The sequence below is a fragment of the Diabrotica virgifera genome, chromosome 9 (genome assembly GCF_917563875.1).
Source record: "Diabrotica virgifera virgifera chromosome 9, PGI_DIABVI_V3a".
Classification (NCBI taxonomy): Eukaryota; Metazoa; Arthropoda; class Insecta; order Coleoptera; family Chrysomelidae; genus Diabrotica; species Diabrotica virgifera.
In genome coordinates this window covers 26,499,903-26,522,319 of record NC_065451.1, presented here as the reverse complement: position 1 = coordinate 26,522,319, position 22,417 = coordinate 26,499,903, and the positions used below count along the sequence as shown (strand labels likewise).

Here is a 22,417-nt window from a genome sequence, read left to right as displayed (position 1 = left end):
AATTTGCATATTTTTGTCAAAAATGTAATAAAAAAAGGAGCGCGTGTGTTTTTTAAAGGTGAAATATCCATATTTGACGGTAATCTGAGATGCATTGAAAGAATAAATTTCACATCAGGTAATAAGTCCTTTATGTATTTATATAAATTTAAATACCCAATACGATGTCAAAACAGTTTACTTCTTGGTTTTCGCATTCACCATACAGGTGTTAAAAATATAGGTAAAAAAACATAACTAGTCTGACTCCTTGAGCAACCATTGCACGCTCAGGTGCTTTTTATAGTCGCTTCAGTTGTCTTATGCAACGCTTACGAAACGATGTTGCTTACAGGAGGTTGCCTAGGCAACGTTAAGACAACTCAAAAATCGTCCACCAAATCAGTGCAGAATAGGGTCGTCTTCTAGGCAATAACAACGTTGTAAGAAAACGTTGCCACGCGGTAGACAACGTTGTCGCGTCGACAAATTGCTACTTGGGTACCTACTATATCAATAGTATTGTTAATACAGTGACTACCTTCAGGTTATAAATACATACCTCCTTTTGTAAAGTGAAAGTTTTGTTTCCTGAAAGGTACTTAGTTTCTAAAGCCACTGATTTATTGCTAGTTTTTTCCAAATAAAATACTTTTAGTCCCATCGGGTGAAGTTGCAGGTGACTTACAAGTTCATATTCACTTGTTGTGTTGAATTCCAATGGATACTTCATATGTTTAACAATTTCAAAGTCTTCCTCACCTAAAATAATAGCATTAAGCATAAAATATCATAAAGCTTTTGGAAACAAGTTGCACGATTTATATAAATTTTAGTTTGTGAATTTTCAATAGAAATATGTAAAATTCAAAAAGGTGTCAAACAAGGTTGTATACTGTCCCCACTGTTATTCAATCTATATTCAGATAGAATATTTGAAGAAGCGCTGCATAATTTGGAATGGGGTGTGAAAGTTAATGGAACCCTGATAAATACAATCATATATGCAGATGATTCAGTTATTTTAAGTGATGGCATGAATGGATTACACTGCCCTTTAAATGCCATTGACACAATGGGAAGAGAGTCTGGCCTAAACATAAACTGTTCAAAAACAAAATCCCTAACAACACAAAACATTCCAGGAATGTACTATCAAAGTTCTATTAATGTTTGAATGTCCTGGACATTCAAGGAACATTCTGTGAACATCTGATTAAATTATGGGTGGAATGTTACCACAAGACATTCTATGAACATACTACCAATGTCCTATATTTTAAGAGAGGCCATTTACTATTCGATTTGCGTTCATTTTCACATTTGCCGCGCGTGTATCTATGTAGGCCGTGGTCATCACATTTCAGGATAACCTAAAAAGTTTGATTGGAAAATGGAAATTAGTGGCTTTTTTGCTGTTCTGTCTTTTAGTTTTGCTCTGGCTGGATCTCTTTTGTTTAAACAATTATTATGTAAATATTATAAAATCCGTTTGACCTAGGAAGCGACCATAGACTAATAAGAACAAAACTAGTAATAAACAAAAAACTAGAAAGAAAAAGAATACATGAAAAAAGATACAAATGGACATCTGAAGAAATAAAAAATAGTGAATTTAATAAAAAGATAATGCATGCATTAAATCAAGTTAACATGCAGCAGATAAACTCCAATGATATTGAAGATTTGAATAACCTGATAACTGAAACAGTAAACAAAAGCATTCTGCAACTGAAAAAACCAAAAACAACACACAATGAATTAGACAAAGAAATATTACAACAAATAGAAAAAAGGAAGATCTTAAATAAATCTAACAAAAAGGGAACCGCAGAATATAGAGAACTTAATAGGCAGATTAGAAAAAAAATCAGAAAACCAAAAAGAAAAGAAGAAGAAACATTAATCACAACAACTATTGAAAAAAATGAGAGTATGAAATGCCTCAGACCAACACTAGGACGACGTCAGATAATATCATTAATGAGAAAAGACGAAAATGGAATCAAACTAGAGAGAAAACATACTGAAACGATTAGAAGAATTTTACACGGAACTCTACAGAACACATCAACAAGACGATTAAATGAGACCAGCACGGAAATTAATAAAAAATGTTGGATCGGAAATAATGCCAAAAGTAACAATTTCAGAGGTAACTACAGCATTGGGAAACGAGAAAAGAAATAAAGCTGCAGGAGAAGATATGATTACCACAGATATGATATTAGAAGGAGGTAAGCAACTCATTGCAATTGTAACTAAGCTTATAGACAGTTGTTTACACCAGGGCAAAGTCCCTAAGAGCTGGAACAACTCTAAAGTAATCTTATTACACAAGAAAGGTGATAATCTAAAGTTGGAAAACTACATGCCCATCAGTCTATTGTCACACCTATTTAAAATACTCACCAAAGTCATAACTACCCGACTAACAAGAAAATTAGATGAATACCAACCATATGAACAGGCAGGTTTTAGAAAAGGCTATTCAACTTCCGATCACCTGTTAACCACAAAAATATTAATAGAAGAATGTAACGAATACAAGTTTCCAGTTTTTATAGCATTTGTAGACTACGAAAAAGCTTTCGACACTATAGAACACACGGCCGTAATAAACGCAATGCAAAATTGTAGAATAGACAGCAGATATATTAACTTAATAAAAGAAACTCTGAACCAAGCTACAGCTACATACTACCTAAATGAAAATGAATATACGAACCTTGTACCATTAAACAGGGAAGTCAAGCAGGGAGACACTCTATCGCCCAAACTGTTCACCTTAGTTTTGGAGGACGTTTTTAAAAATCCAAATTGGAAATATAAGGGAATAAACATCAATGGCCGCTACCTCAGTAATCTACGATTTGCGGATGACATAATCCTGATAGCTACTGACCTACAGGAACTGCAAACCATGCTTTCAGAACTACACACAGAATCTTCTAAAATAGGACTGAAAATAAATTTAAACAAAACAAAAGTCATGCACTCCAAAGAAACGATGACAATAATAAAAACAAAGTTATAGAAAAAGTTGAAGAATATATATACTTAGTACTTAGGAAAAAAAATAATAATAAATAGGGAAATTCAAACGGAAGAAATAAAAAGAAGAAGAAAGTTAGCATGGGCAGCATTCAGCAAACTGAACTATATACTTAGAAATCGGCAAATTCAACTACATCTTAGATCTAGAGTTTTTGATGCATGCATTATTCCGATATTAACATATGGGGCACAAACATGGACAATCATAAAAAAGAATATGGACATGTTCAGAGTCACTCAACACGCGATGGAAAGAGCAATGCTTGGCATATCACTTAAGGACAGGAAAACAAACACATGGATAAGACAGAAAACCAAAGTCACCGATGTGGTACAAAAATCACTAAAATTGAAATGAGAATACGCTGGACATGTAGCTAGGAGCGATCTTAACAGATGGCACAGAACAATAATTCTAACCTGGAGACCATACGAACACAAAATACCCAGAGGCAGACCTCCTCTGAGATGGACAGATGATCTGAAACGAACTGCCGGGAAAAATTGGCTACAAGTAGCGTACAACAAAAAACAATGGAAAGGAAGACTTGAAGAGGTTTATGTTCAGATGTGGACGTGAATGGCTAGACGAAGAAGAAGAAGAAGAATTATAAAATCCGTTTTCAATTTTCTTTATTCTTTATGAAACGAATTATTTATGCATATTACCTGTAAATAGTAACTATTTCTTTGATTTCTTTTGATTTTTAATTGTAAAGAATAGAAAAATTACCATTCATTTTATTTTTTTTTTTTAGTTATTTATTTAGCGTATGGACTTTTTCAGTACGATAAATACACAAATATAATATATATTATTCAAACACCAAAACATAATGAATGAATCTAAATATTAATGTCCAATTTACATAGCCATTCAATTGCATCTGGGGAGCATTCCACAAAGTCCTGGAGGTTTCCACGGTAGGCACGATTTAGGCAATCTGAAACACAATGACTTATGGTCTGTCTAGGCGATCCACAATCACACTATGGACTTTCTGCACGACCCCATTTGAACAGAGAATCAGCACATTTACCATGTCCGGTACGTATGCGATTAAGCCTCGCCCAGGTGGGCCGGGGCAGACCCGATCCGATGAAACCCTGGGTTGGGATGGATATCTGAATATAGTCTGCTGCTATTGTTGGCATCCATCTTGTGGACCATTGCCTTTGTATATCATAGGGATCACCAATTGTTCGGGCAGTTCTGATTGGAGGATTTCTAGACCTCAGTCGCTGGTGCTCTTTTGAGATGTCTGGTATGTCTTGATGGATTGGTAATTGTATGTTGGCTACAATTTTCTGATACTCTCTCACTAATGCTGCTGTACGGCGTAGATCTGGTGGAGCAATATTGCTCAAAGTAGGCAGCCATCTCACTGGGGTTGATTTTATTGTTCCAGTGATTATTCTCATGGTTTGATTAAGTTGGACATCGATTTTGTTTGTATGTGCACTATTTAACCATACTGGTGCACAATATTCTGCCACTGAAAAAACCAAAGCTAGAGCAGAGGTCCGAAGAGTATCTGCAGAAGCACCCCAAGTTGTTCCAGCAAGTTTTGTTATTATATTGTTTCTTGTTCTCAGTTTACCGGCTGCGTTTGTAAGATGGCTTTTGAAGGTGAGTGTTCTATCAAGTGTGATGCCTAGATATTTGGGGTTGTTGTTATGTTTGATAGCTGCATCATTTAGAGTTACATTGAGGGTATCGCCCGCAAGTTGATTCGACAGGTGAAAGAGACAGGTTTCAGTTTTGCTTGTGTTAGGACGTAAGCGCCAGTTCTTAAAGTAGTTACTAAGTGTAGTTAGGTCCTCGTTTAGAGCTCGTTCTCCAGCTTCCTTACTATTATCTTGGAAGCCAATGGCCAGGTCGTCTGCATAAGCGAATTTTCTCGATTTTGTTTCAGGTATATCCGCCGTATAAAGGTTAAATAATAAAGGAGCTAGCACTGAGCCTTGAGGTAAGCCGTTGTTAAGTTTTCTAACGCTACTTCGTGCATCATTTATATATACCTGAAACAGTCTGTTAGTTAGTAGATTGTTTATCAGCTGGCAAATTTTGAGACAGGGTATGATTTTCATCAACTTATAAATAAGACCCTCTCTCCACACAGTGTCATAGGCAGCCGTAAGGTCTATAAATGTTATGGCAGATTTTTCACGTCTTTCAAAGCCAGCTTCGATGAATGTAGTTAAGGACAGCACTTGGTCACAACAGCTTCGTCCTTTTTTTTTAGTATCAGCTGAAAATGGTCTACAAAAAAACCAGGAAGGAAACGTATAGCCTTGTGGCTATGAAATGCAAAAGAAAGATATAACAAGTGTATTGGCTAGTTGGAAGAAACTCCACATTGTCGATTCATAATAAGTTATTACTTTACAAACAAATATTAAGACCTAGGAATGGAACCTGGATATAATCATCAAGAAGATGGCAGGAAGTCACGAGCAACAACTTCATAAGTACGAGAATATTGAGGAAATCCAGCTCCTCGATACTACTGGGCAAACTAGAAAATTAAAGAGGACAAAGCCTTTTGAACTATTTTGAGTGATAGGTGATAGTGAAAAGCAGAGCATAGTGCTTGTGTGCCTGAGTATGCTAGAATAGTGCACGATCTTGTTAGATTAGATAAAATACGCTATGGGGTAAGCTCTTCATTTTAAGGAACAGTAGTAATTTAGGTTAAATTAAAATTGCTCATTGGTGAGTTATGACCAGATTGTAATTGTAATGTACAATTCAATACAATGAATCATCATCGTAGTGATGATTATGGAAAAAAATATATGACAATATTTTGTGCAACAAAAAGTTGATATTTATCAAGGATGTATTATTTGGTATGGCCACATATACTTCTGGTATATCGTCGGTGATGTGACAATACCTCATATCTGCTTTTTTATGAATTTTGTAGGAGACGAAAAACCATTTTTAGGGTCATCTCCTGTTTTCACATGTAAATTTTGACATGTTTTGTAGTAAATAGATAGTTGAATTTACTACAAAACATGATAAAAAATATCATATGAAAACAGGAGGTGACTATAAAAAAAGTTTTTAGTCTCTCTTACAAAACTCATGAAAATACAAATCGGAGGTATTATGTCACATCAGCGACTATATCCAGGGAATGTCTAAAAAATATTCTTTGAATGTCCTATGAACATTCATGGACATTCATGGAATGTCCCAATAAGACATTCAGGGAATGTTTAAAATGCCGATAGAGGACTTTCCTGGGACATTCAGAGGACGTTCTTGTGCTTTTGAGGATATTCCAGGAATGTTTTTAATGTCCTGTGTGTACATTCTAGGAACATTCATGGAATGTTTGGTGTTATTAGGGATACATGGTGTTTATCCGTTTAGAACATCAAGATTCACGGTTATATGTTAATGATCATATTTATAATTCAAAGAGTACCCAGTTTTAAATATCTTGGTTGCCATATTACTAAACAACTAGATCCAGATAAAGAGATAAAATTTAGAATAAAGATAGCCCGCACAACTTTTTTAAAAATGAGGTCATTCTTTTGTAATGATATCTTGCAACTTCAACTTCGAAAGCGTATGATTAAATGTTACATTTGGTCAGTCCTCTTATACGGTGTCGAAAAGCAAATGCTACTCGTGAGCTGTTTGATAATATCAAATTAGAAAGATGGCCTATTTTGGACACGTAGTGAGGGGAGACCAATATAATATTCTTCAACTTATTATGATGGGTAAAATCGAAGGACCAGAGGAATGGGTAGGAAACATGCCTCTTGGTTGAAGAATATCAGGGAGTGGACAGGCATTAAGAAAGCACAGCAACTATTTAGAATAGCTCGAGACAGACACAGTTTCGCCATGTTAATCGCCAACGTTAAGAGGACTTGATAGGGCACGTTATAAAGAAGAAGAATTTTTAGTTTTTTTTTTTAAGATATAGTCTTCCTCTTTTTCTTATTTAGTTCTAGTAGATTTGACGATCTGCTAATTCCTTTGTTTAAGTATTTTTTGAGAGGTAGACTACCGGCACAATACGGACTCAAACTAAACATCACAAAAACCAAATGGATGGCAGTAAGCAAAACCCAACAACGGCCAAGACAACTGATATTAGACAATCAAAGAATTGAGCGCGTGGATTCGTACATCTATTTAGGAACAACAGTTAATTCAAGTTGGGATCAATCTAAGGAAATACGTATCATCATTCTCTTTGCCTTATCCCTATACGGGGTCGGCTTCCCTAATTGCATTTCTCCACACAATTCTATCTTGGTTGATATCAATGTTAATCCCCTTTACCAACATGTCCTGCCTTATCGTTTCCCCCCAGGTCTTCTTTGGTCTTCCTCTCCTACTCCTTTCAGGAATCTGCACTTCGGCTATTCTTCGTATTGGGTGATTAACGTCTCGACGTTGAACATGACCAAACCATCTTAACCTATGTTCTCTCATTTTGGCATCCATTGGTGCCACACCTAGACTTCCCCTAATATACTCATTTTTAATTGTATCCTTCTTTGTCACTCCACTCATCTATCTAAGCATTCTGATTTCCGCCACATGCATTCGTTGTTCCTCTTTCTTTTTCACTGCCCAACAATCAGTTCCGTACATCATAGCCGGTCTTATGGCTGTTTTATAGAATTTTCCCTTCAGCTTCATTGGAATTTTTCTGTCACACAACACACCACTCGCTTCTTTCCACTTCATCCATCCAGCCCTAATTCTACTGCATGCATCTTCATATATTTCTCCATTACTCTGTAATACCGATCCTAGGTACTTAAAACTATTGCTTTTCACAATCATTTCACCATCCAAAGATACCATTTTATTTGTAGTAACTCCATCTTTAAATGAACATTCCAAATACTCTGTTTTGTCCTAAGTTTTAAACCTCTTTCCTTCAGAGCTTGTCTCCACTGTTCCAGTTTTTGTTCTAAATCTGTTTCACTATTTCCTATTAACACTACATCATCAGCATACATTAGGCACCATGAAATGCTACCCTGTAGTTTCGCTGTTATCTGGTCCAAAACTAATGAGAATAAATAAGGACTATGCACCGAGTCTTGGTGCAATCCTAGTTTCACATGAAATTTATCAGTCTCTCCCACACCTGTCCTAACACTAGTCGTTACTCCCTCATACATATCTCTCACAATCTTAACATATTCGTCAGGGACTCCTTTCTTATTGAGTGCCCACTACAGAATCTCTCAAGGAACTCTATCATATGCTTTCTCAAGATCAATGAATACCAAATGAGCGTTGGTCTCTTTATTCCTGTATTTTTCCATCAGTTGCCTTACAATGAAAATTGCATCTGTTGTTGATCTGCCCTGCATAAAGCCAAATTGATTATCGGATATTTCGGTTCTTCACGTATCCGTCTATCAATTACTCTCTCCCATATTTTCCGAAATGTGGGTTTCCCGACATATATTACTTATATCCTGGACCGAGCACGTGACCAACGAGGAGGTACTACGCGGGATAGGTAAAGAGAGAGAGGTAGAAATAACTTCAAAAAAAAATAAATTTGGAATACTTGGATCACTTTATGGATCATATTACTGAGATAAGATGCAGTACATCGGCGCACATGGACTTGGAGTCCGAAACGACAGAGGAGACCTCCTAGAAAAATTCGCAGAAGAATCAGGACTCGTTGTCACCAACACATTTTTCCAATTACCACCTAGAAAGCTGTACACGTGGAAATCCCCTCAAGACAAACCCGGGAGAATTATTAGAAATCAAATACATAGATTATATTTTGGTAAACAGAAGATTCCGAAACAGCTTTACATCTGTCAAGAGTTATCCTGGAGCAGACTTAGAGACGGACCACGTTCCACTGGTGGATATACAGGGTGAGGCAGATAACTGGCCTATTAGAAATATCTCGAGAACTAAAGGTAACAGAATCATGAAAATTGGAATACAGGGGTTTTGAAGGATGATCTATTAAATGAAAATATTTTCATCTCTTTACAACTTCCGGTTATACCGGAAGTTGCTTATAACTTCGTTTTTTTAAATGGGACACCCTATATATTTTTACATTTTTGGATTCTCTTCGATGTCTTCTTTCTTAAAATATGAGGATTTGTAATGTTATACAGGGTATTTTAAAAGATAATTACGTTTTTTTATTAATTTCGTATCAATATTCACACCCTGTAGAATTGTAGTAGTTTGACAACTAAAACTCTACTTACGTTCAAATGATTTTTAATATAGTCTAGTATTGTTAAGAATCATTAGTATAGCTAAATTTTTAATTTTAGTATACAGGGTTGGTCGAAACTCGGAATAAGTATTTTCTGAGTTTTCTTAAATGGAACACCCTGTATTTTAGTATTGCAATGAAATGATATTTTATGGTACTTTTTTATTTCTTAAGCATTCCCTATACCTAACTGCTTTAATTTGTGCTTAATTGTTAGTCGCACCAAGAATCTTAACTACGTAGGTATTTTGATAGCTAAACCTTTATTGGTAATTTTAAGGATCAGTCTGGATTAATATGTATTCATTTCTGAAAAATTATTTGTGATTAAATATTTTCACGGCAAAGCTAATATAATTTTACGTATTTTTTGTTGCAATTAATGTTTAGCTTGAATCACCAATAACTCACAAATTAAAGCAGTTAGGTATAGGGAATACTTATAAAATAAAAAAAGTACTATGAAATATCATTTCACTACAATACTAAAATACAGGGTGTTCTATTTAAGAAAACTCAGAAAATATTCATTTTGAGTTTCGACCAACTGTGTATACTAAAATTTCAAAATTAGCTATACTAATGATTCTTAACAATAATAGACTATATTAAAAATCACTTGAACGTAAGCAGAGTTTTTAATGTCAAACTATTACAATTCTACAGGGTTGTGAATGTTGCTACGAAATTAATAAAAAAAAAACGTAAATATCTTTTAAAATACCCTGTATAATATTACAAAATCTCATATTTTAAGAAAGAAGATATTGAGGAGAATCCAAAAATGTAAAAATATACAGGGTGTCCCATTTAAAAAAACCAAGTTATAAGCAACTTCCGGTATAACCGGAAGTTTCAAAGAGATGAAAATATATTCATTTAATAGATTATCCCTCAAAACCCCTTTATTCCAATTTTCATGATTCTGTTGCCTTTAGTTCTCGAGATATTTCTAATAGGCCAGTTATCTGCCTCACCCTATATTTCGCGTCAAAATAGTGCAGAAAAAGAAATCACAATCATACGACCTACGTATGCTAAAAGACCCTGACACGAAAATGAGGGTTCAAGCCACGTTAAACGAGCAAGTGACTGCAATTAGAGACGAATCAGATAACCGAAATAGTTCAAAATGTAAAGGATAAACACTTAAAGGCAGATAGATGAACCAAGAAGAAATCATGGATAACAGATGAGATCCTGAGGCTAATGGACGAAAGAAAAAATGCCAAAAATACTCGGACACATATAAAACAATCGATATATTAATAAGACGGAACATTAGAGAAGCGAAAGAGCAACAAGCAATGGAGAGATGCCAAGAAATTGAGACTCTACAGTCAAAGTACGATACTCACAATGTTAAATAACTCACAGGTGGACTATCGCGGAGACAGAAAGGAAATCTAATTGATTCCGACGGAAACATCATTATAGACAAACAGTGTAAAATTAGAACGTAGAAAGAATATCTAGAAAAACTATTTGAACACCAAAGAGATAACACCTTTGAGTTAGAAAAAGAGGTAAATGATATATCAATAATATTACAGCAGGAAGTTTATTCTGCTATAACACAGCTAAAGAAGGCAATGCAGCAGGTCCCGATAATATACAAGCAGAACTACTCAAACTGATGGACAACGAATCAATAGCAATAATCACACAGATATTCAACAACATATACAACTCTGGAGAAATACCAACAGAATGGCTGAAGTCTGAGTTTATTGCACTTCCAAAAAAACCAGGAGCCAAAAAATGCGAAGAATACCGTACGATACGTCTGATGAGTCATCTCCTAAAATTCTTCCTAAAGGTAATCCATACGAGAATTTACAAGATATGTGAAAGTCAAATTTCACCCAACCAGTTCGGGTTCATAAATGCTGTTGGTACGAGAGAGGCTTTGTTTTCAATTACAAGTCTTATTCCAGATATGCAGAGACGTCAATTGCGACGTATACGCATGTCTGGTTGATTACGAGAAAGTGTTTGATCGAGTACAACACGCCAAGATGATGCAAATACTAAAAGAAGCAGGAATTAACAACCAAGATCTGAAAATAATTAGAAACCTTTACTGCAATCAGACTTCAAACCTCAGAGTTGACGGCAAATATGTACCGAATATTGTAGTATATGTACCAGTTCTTTTTACTTGTCGCAGTAAAAGAGATAAGACTAATGTAATTACAACTAAATGTTATTTGGATGTTTATTATTAAACAGTTAAAATGGTGTTAGCGTCACTCTACCCTTAATTTATTTTTACCTTCACTAATTTGTTTAACGGATGAAAATTATTTCATATCAGACTATACAGAGTAACAATTTACACAGTCTATATAGGGTGAGGCAGATAACTGGCCTATTAGAAATATCTCGAGAACTAAAGGCAACAGAGTTATGAAAATTGGAATAAAGGGGTTTTGAAGGATGATCTATTAAATGAAAATATTTTCATCTCTTTGCAACTTCCGGTTATACCGGAAGTTGCTTATAACTTCGTTTTTTAAATGGGACACCCTGTATATTTTTACATTTTTGGATTCTCTTCGATGTCTTCTTTCTTAAAATATGAGGTTTTGTAATATTATACAGGGTATTTTAAAAGATAATTACGTTTTTTTATTAATTTCGTAGCAATATTCACACCCTGTAGAATTGTAGTAGTTTGACATCTAAAGCTCTACTTACGTTCAAATGATTTTTAATATACTTTACCATTGTTAAAAATCATTAGTATAGCTAATTTTTAATTTTGGTATACAGGTTTGGTCGAAACTCGGAATGAGCATTTTCTGAGTTTTCTTAAATGGAACACCCTGTATTTTTGTTTTGTAGTGAAATGATATTTTATAGTACTTTTTTATTTCTTAAGCATTCCCTATACCTAACTGCTTTAATTTGTGAGTTATTGGTGATTCAAGCTAAACATTAATTGCAACAAAAAATACGTAAAATTTTATTAGGTTGGCCGTGAAAATACTCAATCCCAAATAATTTTTCAGAAATAAATACATATTAATCCAGACTGGTCCGTAAAATTACCAATAATGGTTTAGCTATCAAAATACCTACGTAATTAGGATTGTTGGTGCGATTAACAATTAAGCACAAATTAAAGCAGTTAGGTATAGGGAATGCTTAAGAAATAAAAAAGTACCATAAAATATCATTTCATTACAATACTAAAATACAGGGTGTTCCATTTAAGAAAACTCAGAAAATACTCATTCCGAGTGTCGACCAACCCTGTAGACTAACATTATAAATTTAGCTATACTAATGATTCTTAACAATAGTAGAGTATATTAAAAATCATTTGAACTTAAGTAGAGTTTTAGATGTCAAACTACTACAATTCTACAGGGTGTGAATTTTGCTACGAAATTAATAAAAAAAACGTAATTATCTTTTAAAATACCCTGTATAATATTACAAAACCTCATATTTTAAGAGACCGATAGTGTCGTACTTTTGACTCAACGAAACATTTTTAAACTGTTTTTAATCTGTGCCGTGTTTTTAAAGAAAATAAAACTCATCAAGATAGTTTGTGTTTGCATTCAGAATATAGACAAAAGTTAAGTGTGTATTAAAAACTCAAAACAGCAACATAAGCTCCATAAAAAGAGGTTTAACTGCATCTAACGGCGAAATATCCGGTGTGGGCAGACTTATCGTTTCTGTGAGAGCTGATATCAGCGAACGTAAAAAGGTATTTATTTGTTATTATTTACGACTTTTTCGCTTCACAAACTGAAAGTTTTATTTAATGTTTTTATTTAATTATTTTATCATCATATATCAATTATTAACATTAGTAAAATAACTAATAATGCAAGATAGCAGTGGCGGCCCGTCAAATAATAATTTAATACATCATAATGAAATTTCAAACATACAAAATTATACACAACAACAAATAACACAACATTTTTGTGGTCCACAACAGCAAGAAGACCTATCTTCTCAACAAGAATGGATAGAAGTTTCAAATAATAAGAGACTAAGAAGCCCTGAACTTATTGGCTCTAGGAAACAAACCAAAATCAGTGATTACTGGCTGCAGAAACCGCTAGAGTTACAAAATAAATTCAGTAGTTTATCTGAAGAAGGTGAATCGAACAATAAAAATGACAAACCAAGGGACACAAAAACTGTACCTAAGCCGCCACCTGTAACCATATACAAAGTTGGAGTTATCGAACCTATACACAAGCTACTCAACGAAGTTACAGATGGTAAATATACAATAAAAACCACTGGATTTGAAACAGTAAAAGTCCAAGTTGATGAAGCCATGCATTTTACCACATTTATAAAAGAGTTAGACAGTAGAAAAACGGAATACCACACATTTAGACCGAAAAGTGAAAAAACATTTAGATTCGTACTAAGAGGATTACACCATGGCTCGGACCATAATGATTTAAAAGCAAATCTGTTAGAACTCGGCCATGAAGTCGTAAATACCCACAACATACAACACCGAACTACAAAATTACCATTGCCGATGTTCTATATAGACATTAAATCCAAAGAAAATAACAAACAAATATATAATATAGAAAAACTTGGCAACAGCATCATAAAATGTGAACCCCCACATACCAAAAGGATAATACCGCAATGCACAAGATGCCAGGCATTTGGACATACTAAAGCCTACTGCCGAAAATCGTTTAGATGCGTAAAATGTGAAGATTTCCATGCCACGAAGGAATGCACTCGCAAGGTACGTGATGGAAATGTTAAATGTGTTAATTGCGGAGGTGATCATCCGGCAAATTATAGAGGATGTCTAGTACACAAGCAACTACAACAAAAGCTATATCCAGCACTAAGAGAAAGAAGCAACCCACAAACGAAAGTACATCCAACAGCAACACAGCAAATACAAGCAGGCGTATCCTTTGCTCAAATAGTAAGTAATACCCAGGCTCCAAGTAGTAGTACTCATAATAATAATAATGTGACCGAAACGTTAACAGCTAATAATCAAGCAGAGATAAATATGACTAAACTCGAAGACATGCTTCGTAAACTTATGGAGCAGATGAGCACAATATTGAACCACCTCACCACTGTCATCAACAAAATAGCTTAATGGCAGAATATCAAAAATTTAAAATAGCAATTTGGAATGCCAACGGGCTGCAACAACATACCCAAGAGCTTAAAATATTCCTACAAGATCAAAATATTGACATCATGCTGATCTCCGAAACGCATTTTACTGACAAAAATTATCTTCGAATCCCAAAATACAACCTGTACTACACTAAACATCCAGATGAAAAAGCATATGGAGGTACTGCAATAATCATACGAGACAGCATAAAACACTACGAACGAGAAAAATTCTCCAAAGATTATCTACAAGCAACAAGCGTGACCATTGAGGAAAATAATAGAACACTAACGATATCTGCCATTTATTGTCCTCCAAAACACAATAATAAGGAAGATTACGAAAGGTTTTTCTACACACTCGGAAACAGATTCCTGTCTGGTGGCGACTATAATGCCAAACATCCAGAATGGGGTTCCAGACTAACAACTACAAAAGGGCGAGCATTGATCTCAGCAATGAAGGCGAATAATCTACAGCAAATATCTACTGGAGAACCAACAGTCTGGCCATCTGACAGGAACAAGATTCCCGATGCTATTGACTTTTGCGTCACAAAAGGTGTTGATACTAAAAAATGCATAGCAAAATCCTGCCATGAGTTATCATCGGATCATTCTCCAGTAATAATATCAATATATTCAAAAATATTGGATCAGTCAAAACGACCATCCCTATATAATAATAAAACCGATTGGGGAGTATTCAGGGAAAAATTAGATCATTTAATCACCTTAAATCAGCCATTAAAAAATGAAATTGACATAGAAGTAGAGGCAGAAAAGTTGACCAAGATTATACAGGAGGCGGCTTGCTACCCCACAATATGAAACGCATCAAGGAAAATATGAAATATCTCCTTCAGTCAGAGAAAAAATTGCCGCAAAAAGACACTTGAGGAAACAATGACAACAAGCTAGGACCACAGAAAACAAGAAAAAATTGAACAAAGCCACCAAAGAATTGAAAGAGCTAATCATAGCAGAACAAAATCAGGGAATCCAGTGTTACCTGGAAAGCCTTACACCTACAGAAGCCACAGATTATTCGCTGTGGAAAGCAACGAAAAAACTAAAAAGGTCTTACTTGCCTAATCCACCAATCAGAAATGATAACACCTGGGCCAGAAATGATAAAGAAAAAGCTGAAGCTTTTAGCAAATATCTGAAAAAAGTCTTCATGCCCTTTCCTTCAGAATTATCTGCTGAAGAAGAACACGAAATCACCGACTATCTAAATGTACCCTTCCAAATGGACCTGCCTCATAACAAGTTCACTATTAGAGAAGTCAAACAAACAATTCTGGAAGAAATTAACATAAAAAAAGCTCCTGGTTTCGATTTGGTATCTGGAAAAATTCTTCAAGAACTATCCGAAAAGTGCTGTAGACTTATTACTTACATTTTTAATTCTATACTACGACTAAATTATTTTCCTAGCATCTGGAAAGTTGCCCAGATCGTTATGATAGCCAAGCCCGGAAAGAAAACAGAAGAGTTGTCTTCCTACAGACCGATAAGTCTACTGCCAATTCTTTCCAAGGTTTTTGAGAAGCTATATGTTAAAAGGCTAAAAACTATAATAGACGAAAAGAAGATAATTCCGGATCACTAATTCGGATTCCGCAATACCAATTCGGATTCCGCAATAAACACGGGACAGTAGAACAAGTTCATAGAGTGGTAAATCAAATCAATAAGGATCTGAATAGTAAAAGATATTGTTCAGCAGCTTTCCTCGATATATCTCAGGCTTTCGACAAGGTGTGGCATGAAGGATTGCAGGTTAAACTAAAGAAGCTACTGCCCCATCCCCACTTTCAACTTCTAAAATCATACCTGACAGATAGGCACTTCCAAATAAAACATGGAAGTGAATATACAGAGCTGCATCCAATAAATTCAGGAGTTCCACAAGGTAGAGTACTTGGACCGATTCTGTACCTATTGTATACTGCAGACGTGCCATCAACACGACTTACCACTGTTGCGACATTTGCCGATGATACAGCCATTTTGGCGTCCCACACTGACTCAACATCAGCCTCTAGGAACCTGCAAACTAGTCTAAACAAGATCCAAAACTGGCTAAAAAGATGGCGTATTAAAGCAAATGGATTGAAATCAACACATGTGACGTTTACCCTTTGCAGAGAAACGTGCCCACCTGTTCAACTTATTGATTGTCAACTTCCACAATCTGATAGCGCCAAATACCTCGGAATGCACCTGGATCGACGACTGACTTGGACAAAACACATATTCACTAAGCGCAAGCAACTTGGCCTCAAATTAAGAAACATGTATTGGCTCATCGGTCGCAGATCAAAACTCTCCATAGACAATAAAATATTATTATATAAGACAATCTTAAAACCTGTGTGGACCTACGGCATCCAGCTGTGGGGAACTGCTAGCAACTCCAACATATCCATATTGCAGAGGTTCCAAAATAAAGTACTACGAAATATTGTTCATGCTCCCTACTACGTCAGTAACGAAATCATTCAGCATGATATCCCTTTAGAATCCATCAAAGATGCCATACATCGTTTTAGTGTCAACTATAGTGAAAAAGTGTCAGTGCACCCGAATCGGTTAGTGGCCCAACTAAACGTGCGCGATGCCAATGAAATCCGTAGGCTGAAACGTCTAGTATCATGGACCTTGAACGAAGATATGTGCCGAAAATTGGAAGCATTAGAGATGTGGCTGTATCGAAGAATTCTTAAAATCCCATGGACTGATCGAGTCACAAATAATGAGGAAATCCTTAGAAGAATGGGGAAGAACCGAGAAGTATTAACCACCATCAAATCTAGGAAGTTGAAATACTTTGGACACAACACATTATGCGAAATGAATCCAGATATGCCCTCCTACAAGCCATCCTGCAAGGAAAATATTTGGAAAGCGAGGTCCAGGAAGAAGAACAACATCCTGGTTAAAGAACTTCAGAACCTGGTTCAACACAACATCTGTGCAGCTTTTCCACGTTGCTGCAGATAAAGTGAAGATTTCCATGATGATCGCCAACATTCGTCACCAATAAGCACATCAAGAAGAAGAAGGATCACTTTATGAGGCACAATAAATATAGAGTACTACAGCTCATCATCCAAGGGAAAATAGACAGCAGAAGGGGTCCAGGCAGGAGGAGACACACGTGGCTCCAAAACTTGCGGTAATGGTTTGGTTTGTCATTTACCGAACTATTCAGATCTGCCGTAAACAAAGTCAGAATAGCCACGTTAATTGCCAACGTTCGGAACGGACAAGGCACATGAAGAAAAGACTACCGGCCGTCTCTTAATCTCTTTGGTGGTCTCCCTGTTTGTCCTTGCCAGCTGGTCTTCCTTTTAGCGCAATTCTTTGTAGTGTGTGCTTCTTCTGTACAACCGATCACGACCTCAGAGAATCTAGTTATGCAACATTTATAATTTTTATAACGTCTCTACTAATAGCTTTTTTGCCATATTTTGGCATAAAAAATGCAAACTAACATCCGATAGAGAGGAAATGCTAGAAACAGTGGAAGACTTCTATAAAATACTATATACAAATAAACTTAACTTAAACCGGACAGAACATACAGAACAAAAAATTATGAATCAAGGTTCAGAGGTTCAAAAGCACCAGGAGAGGACGGAGTAGTGGCATACGCGCTAAAAATCGGAGGCTCTGCTCTCAACAGGGCAATCAAACACCTTTTCAATATATGCTTAGAAAAACAAGCCATACCAGCTGAACTAAATAATTCTGCAACGCTCCTCATACATAAAAAAGGAGATCAAACAGACCTCGAAAACTATAGGCCAATTAGTCTTCTAAACGACCTGTATAAATTGTTTGCTAGAATAATCACTGCCAGAATTGAGAACAAACTGGAGGCATGCCAACCGAGAGAGCAGGCAGGTTTCCGCCCTGGGTATGCTACAAATGACCATCTGACTTGTCTGAAGGTCCTGATCGAAAAAACTGTGGAGTACAACCGGCCGCTAGTTCTGGTATTTGTTAACTACAAAAAAGCCTTTGACACTATCGAAATGGTAGCCATCTTAAGAGCTTTGAGAGATTGTAGAATCGACTACCGATATTCCAACATATATAATATGCAAATGGCACAACAGCAATAAACCTCCATACCCAAACTCAAAAAATAAAACTAAAAAGGGGAGTTAGACAAGGAGACAACATGTCACCAAAACTATTCAATGCCGTAATGCAGCATGCATTTCAGATGTTAGAATGGGAAAAAAGAGGTTTGAATGTCGATGGCGAAAGGCTAAACCACCTACGATTTGCAGGTGATATAATTCAAATAACCGATGACCTAAAGGAAGCCTACGAAATGCTGCAAGAACTACATCGAGTTTCTCAAAAAGTAAGGTTGGAAATAAACTTTGGAAAAACTAAAGTGATGACCAATTTAGTACCTAGCGGACCATTGAAACTGGAGGACTGCCATATCGAAACAGTTGACAAATACGTCTATCTGGGCCACGAAATACAAATAAGTAGAGACAACCAAACATGCGAATTATCTAGAAGAATAGCTTAAGGATGGGCAGCGTATGGCAAACTAAGAGACGTGTTCAAGGAAAACATCCCAATAAAGCTAAAAAGAAAAGCATTTAACTGGTGCGTACTTCCGGTGCTTGCTTATGGAGCTGAAACACTAACATTGACTAAAACATCGATAAGAAAATGACAAGTAGCACAACTAAAAATGGAAAGATCCATGCTTGGCATAACTTTGAGAGACAGAATACGAAATACGAGTTACGGCGAAGAACTGGAGTGGAAGACATCATAAAACGCATTACGAAGTTGAAGTGGAAATGGTCAGGACACGTCGCCAGACAGAGACAACAGATGGACAAAGAAGATTTTAAAGTGGCGGCCAAGGGCAGACAAACGAAGTCGTGGAAGACCACCTGCCAGACGCAAAAAAATAGCAACAAACTGAATTGCAGCTGCGCAGAACAGAGAAGGGTGGAGATATCTTGAAGAGGCCTATGTCCGACAGTGGACAAATTTGGCTGTGTGATGATGACTAATAATTTTGCTAATCGTTTTGTTTTTACAAATTTTAACAAAATGAGAAAAGTGCTATGCACAAGAGATTTTAAGTTAGAGCTAAGAGTTAGCTTGGCTAGGTGCTACGTTTTCTCGACTTTGAATCTTGAATGCTGATTCAATGAAAAACCAGAATCATTCGAGCTGTGGGTGTACAGAAGAATTCCGAAAATATCGTGGACAGAACACGTCACATACAAAGAGATTCTGAGAAAAATCAATAAAGAAATGGAAATTTTAAATACGATCAAAACAAGAAAATTGGAATATCTCGGACATATTACACGTGGAGAGAGATACAGCTTGCTCCAATTGATTATGCAGGGAAAGATTCAAGGAAAGAGAAGCATAGGGAGACGCAGAATATCGTGGCTGCGCAACCTGAGAGAATGGCAAAGATGTACATCAAATGAACTTTTCAGAGCAGCCTTCTCTAAAATCCGAACAGCTATGATGATTGCCGACCTCCGTCGCGGAGATGGCACTTAAAGAAGAAGACTACTAGTTTTAAATATTCAGTACTTACCATAACAACCGGTAAGTGTAAAGTTTGCATTTTGAACAGGTACTCTTATATCGTACCATACGAATCGTGGCAGAGGATTATAAAGCACTATAATAGAACGATCCTTCATTGTGTCTTCACAAACACTAATATTAGCTAGTAAGCATGTCGATAATGGTAGATTAATATCTGTAGCATTTTCTTTTTTAAGAATTTTCCTGAAACAAAGAAAAATTTGTGTGAAACTGTTAGAAATATACGAGTCTGTTAGAAAGATTAATACGTCATTTTTTATTAACAGTAGCGTCCCCGCAATTGCTTTTCTCGTGAGGAATCGTATAAACTCTAAAAAAGTCGTTTTTCGAAAAAAAATTTATAATATAATTTTTTCATGGGCCCTTCAATTTTCTACTATATTTTCGTCAAATTTTAAAATCATTAAAACTGGTAAATTCTCGAAAAATAATGTTAATCCGTCATTTTTTGACGAATTGGAGTGCCCTAGCAATTGCTTTTCCCTTGAGGAATGGTAGAAAATCTAAAAAAAAAACGTCAGATTTTCTATACAATTTTTAATAGTATAGAAGTATAACTTCTAACGTGCGTACAAAGTACACACACATTCTTTTTTCTATATTAATATAGAGGTCCAAAAATTTATATAAAAACTACATATTTAAAAAGTCAGTACAACTATAAACTTACTTTTGTCTCTGTTCTCATAACTTTTAAAACACAACTAACAACCGTAACACATTCTTTAACCACAGCCGCCATATTGGATAATTTTTGACATGTCATTGGAAAATCCAATCAGAGCACACATATTATAACGTATCTGCTCGTAGCACCAACAATTTTGATGAATTCGCGCACATTTACATTCAATCTAAAGAAGTGTCTTACCCTATAATTCCTCCGATATTTTCTTCGGTCGTCCTAATAGCACTGGTTAAAATTCTCGAATAATCTTTGGCAACCCGTTCTTTCTCCGTTCCGGTAATTGCGTCATGGTGCTGCATGGTACCCACAGCTTCCCTCAAACTGCGTAAATTTTCTTCAGCCTGATCTCCATCGACAAAGTTCATCATTTTTCCAAAAGCATTGATTTGCTGGGCAGCCTACAACCCAAATTCTATTAGAAAACAATGTTTTACCTCGTCTAGTTAGCTAATAGGTCTGGATCCCGCGTATGAAAAAAAGTTGATTAATAGCAAGCTGAAAATTTGTTAATAGCTTAAGGGTGTCTAGTCGGACAAACTTTGATATATGCGAAAACTGGAACAGGGGAAGTTTTAATTGTGGAAGAGGTTAAAAATTTGGAACGGTCAGACCACGAAAACGACACATGTATTTTGTCCGACAGAACAGACTTAAACTCTCCGAACAGAGATTAAACTCTCATGCAAAAATCAGACTGCCATTTATCACCAAATGGGCGTTTTAATGAGTGGAACATGTAGAATATGTCAAATGACAGGAATTATGACAGGTGATAAATAGAAGTCTGATTTTTGCATGAGAGTTTAATCTCTGTTCGGAGAGTTTAAGTCTGTTCTGTCGGACAAAATAAATGTGCCGTTTTCGTGGTCTGACCGTTCCAAATTTTTAACCTGTTCCACAATTAAAACTGCCCCTGTTCCAGTGTTCCCATATATCAAAGTTTATCCGACTAGACACCCTTAAGCTATTAACAAATTTTCAGCTTGCTATTAATCAACTTTTTTTCATACGCGGGATCCAGACCTATAAGCTAAAGCAGTAAATCTGGTTAATATTATTCAACAATTAGCTTGTTACAGATATTTTAAATATCTTTGAAAGAGAAATTCTTGTTCTTTCTCTTTTTCTACTTCTTCTTCCTTTATATTAGCAATCTTGCTGCTTTACTGTCTGGTCTATGGAAAAAAAAATTTTTATTTATTTATTTATTATAAATACAAATGACCTTACCTCTTGAGACTAATCCAGGTCGTTTCCTGATGGGATTACAATAGTTGATACATATAATTTTTATTTTAACAATTTTCTAATTTAATTTAACTAATTAATAATGGCCCTAATCTATTACTAATTTTGAAAATTATAAAATACAAATAATTCTAATAAATAATTATAATAAACAATTTTAATCAACAATTCTAAACAATTTTAATAAACAAAATATAATTTTTAATTTTTTTTTTATTTTAAATTTTATTTTTTTTTGTGAAAATATAATTTTTATAGTGCTTCCAGTTCTCAGTTATCATTTGACTTGTATAATATCCTCAATGGTATTTCGGTGAGCCTCAGACCCTTGGCCGAAAATATCCATTGAGTTTTAAAATTTCAAGTTTTTAGCTATATCTTTTTTTTTTGTTTGATTAATAATTTTTTATTTTTTATTTTTTGTATTTTATTTCAT

At 35.4% G+C, this 22,417-nt stretch overlaps 1 protein-coding gene across 2 annotated transcripts in view; it reads right to left on the bottom strand.

Moving 5' to 3' along the window:
* The window catches only part of LOC114332053 (lysosomal alpha-mannosidase), a 137,983-nt gene that overhangs the window by 66,760 nt on the left and 48,806 nt on the right, over window positions 1-22,417 (bottom strand). For both annotated transcript variants that reach the window (XM_050660943.1, XM_050660945.1), the window contains 3 exons: window positions 20,917-21,131; window positions 20,032-20,228; window positions 542-741 (listed from right to left, as the gene is read on the bottom strand). In XM_050660943.1, the coding sequence (XP_050516900.1) occupies window positions 542-741; window positions 20,032-20,228; window positions 20,917-21,131 (612 nt within the window). The remainder of the gene's footprint in view (window positions 1-541; window positions 742-20,031; window positions 20,229-20,916; window positions 21,132-22,417) is intronic.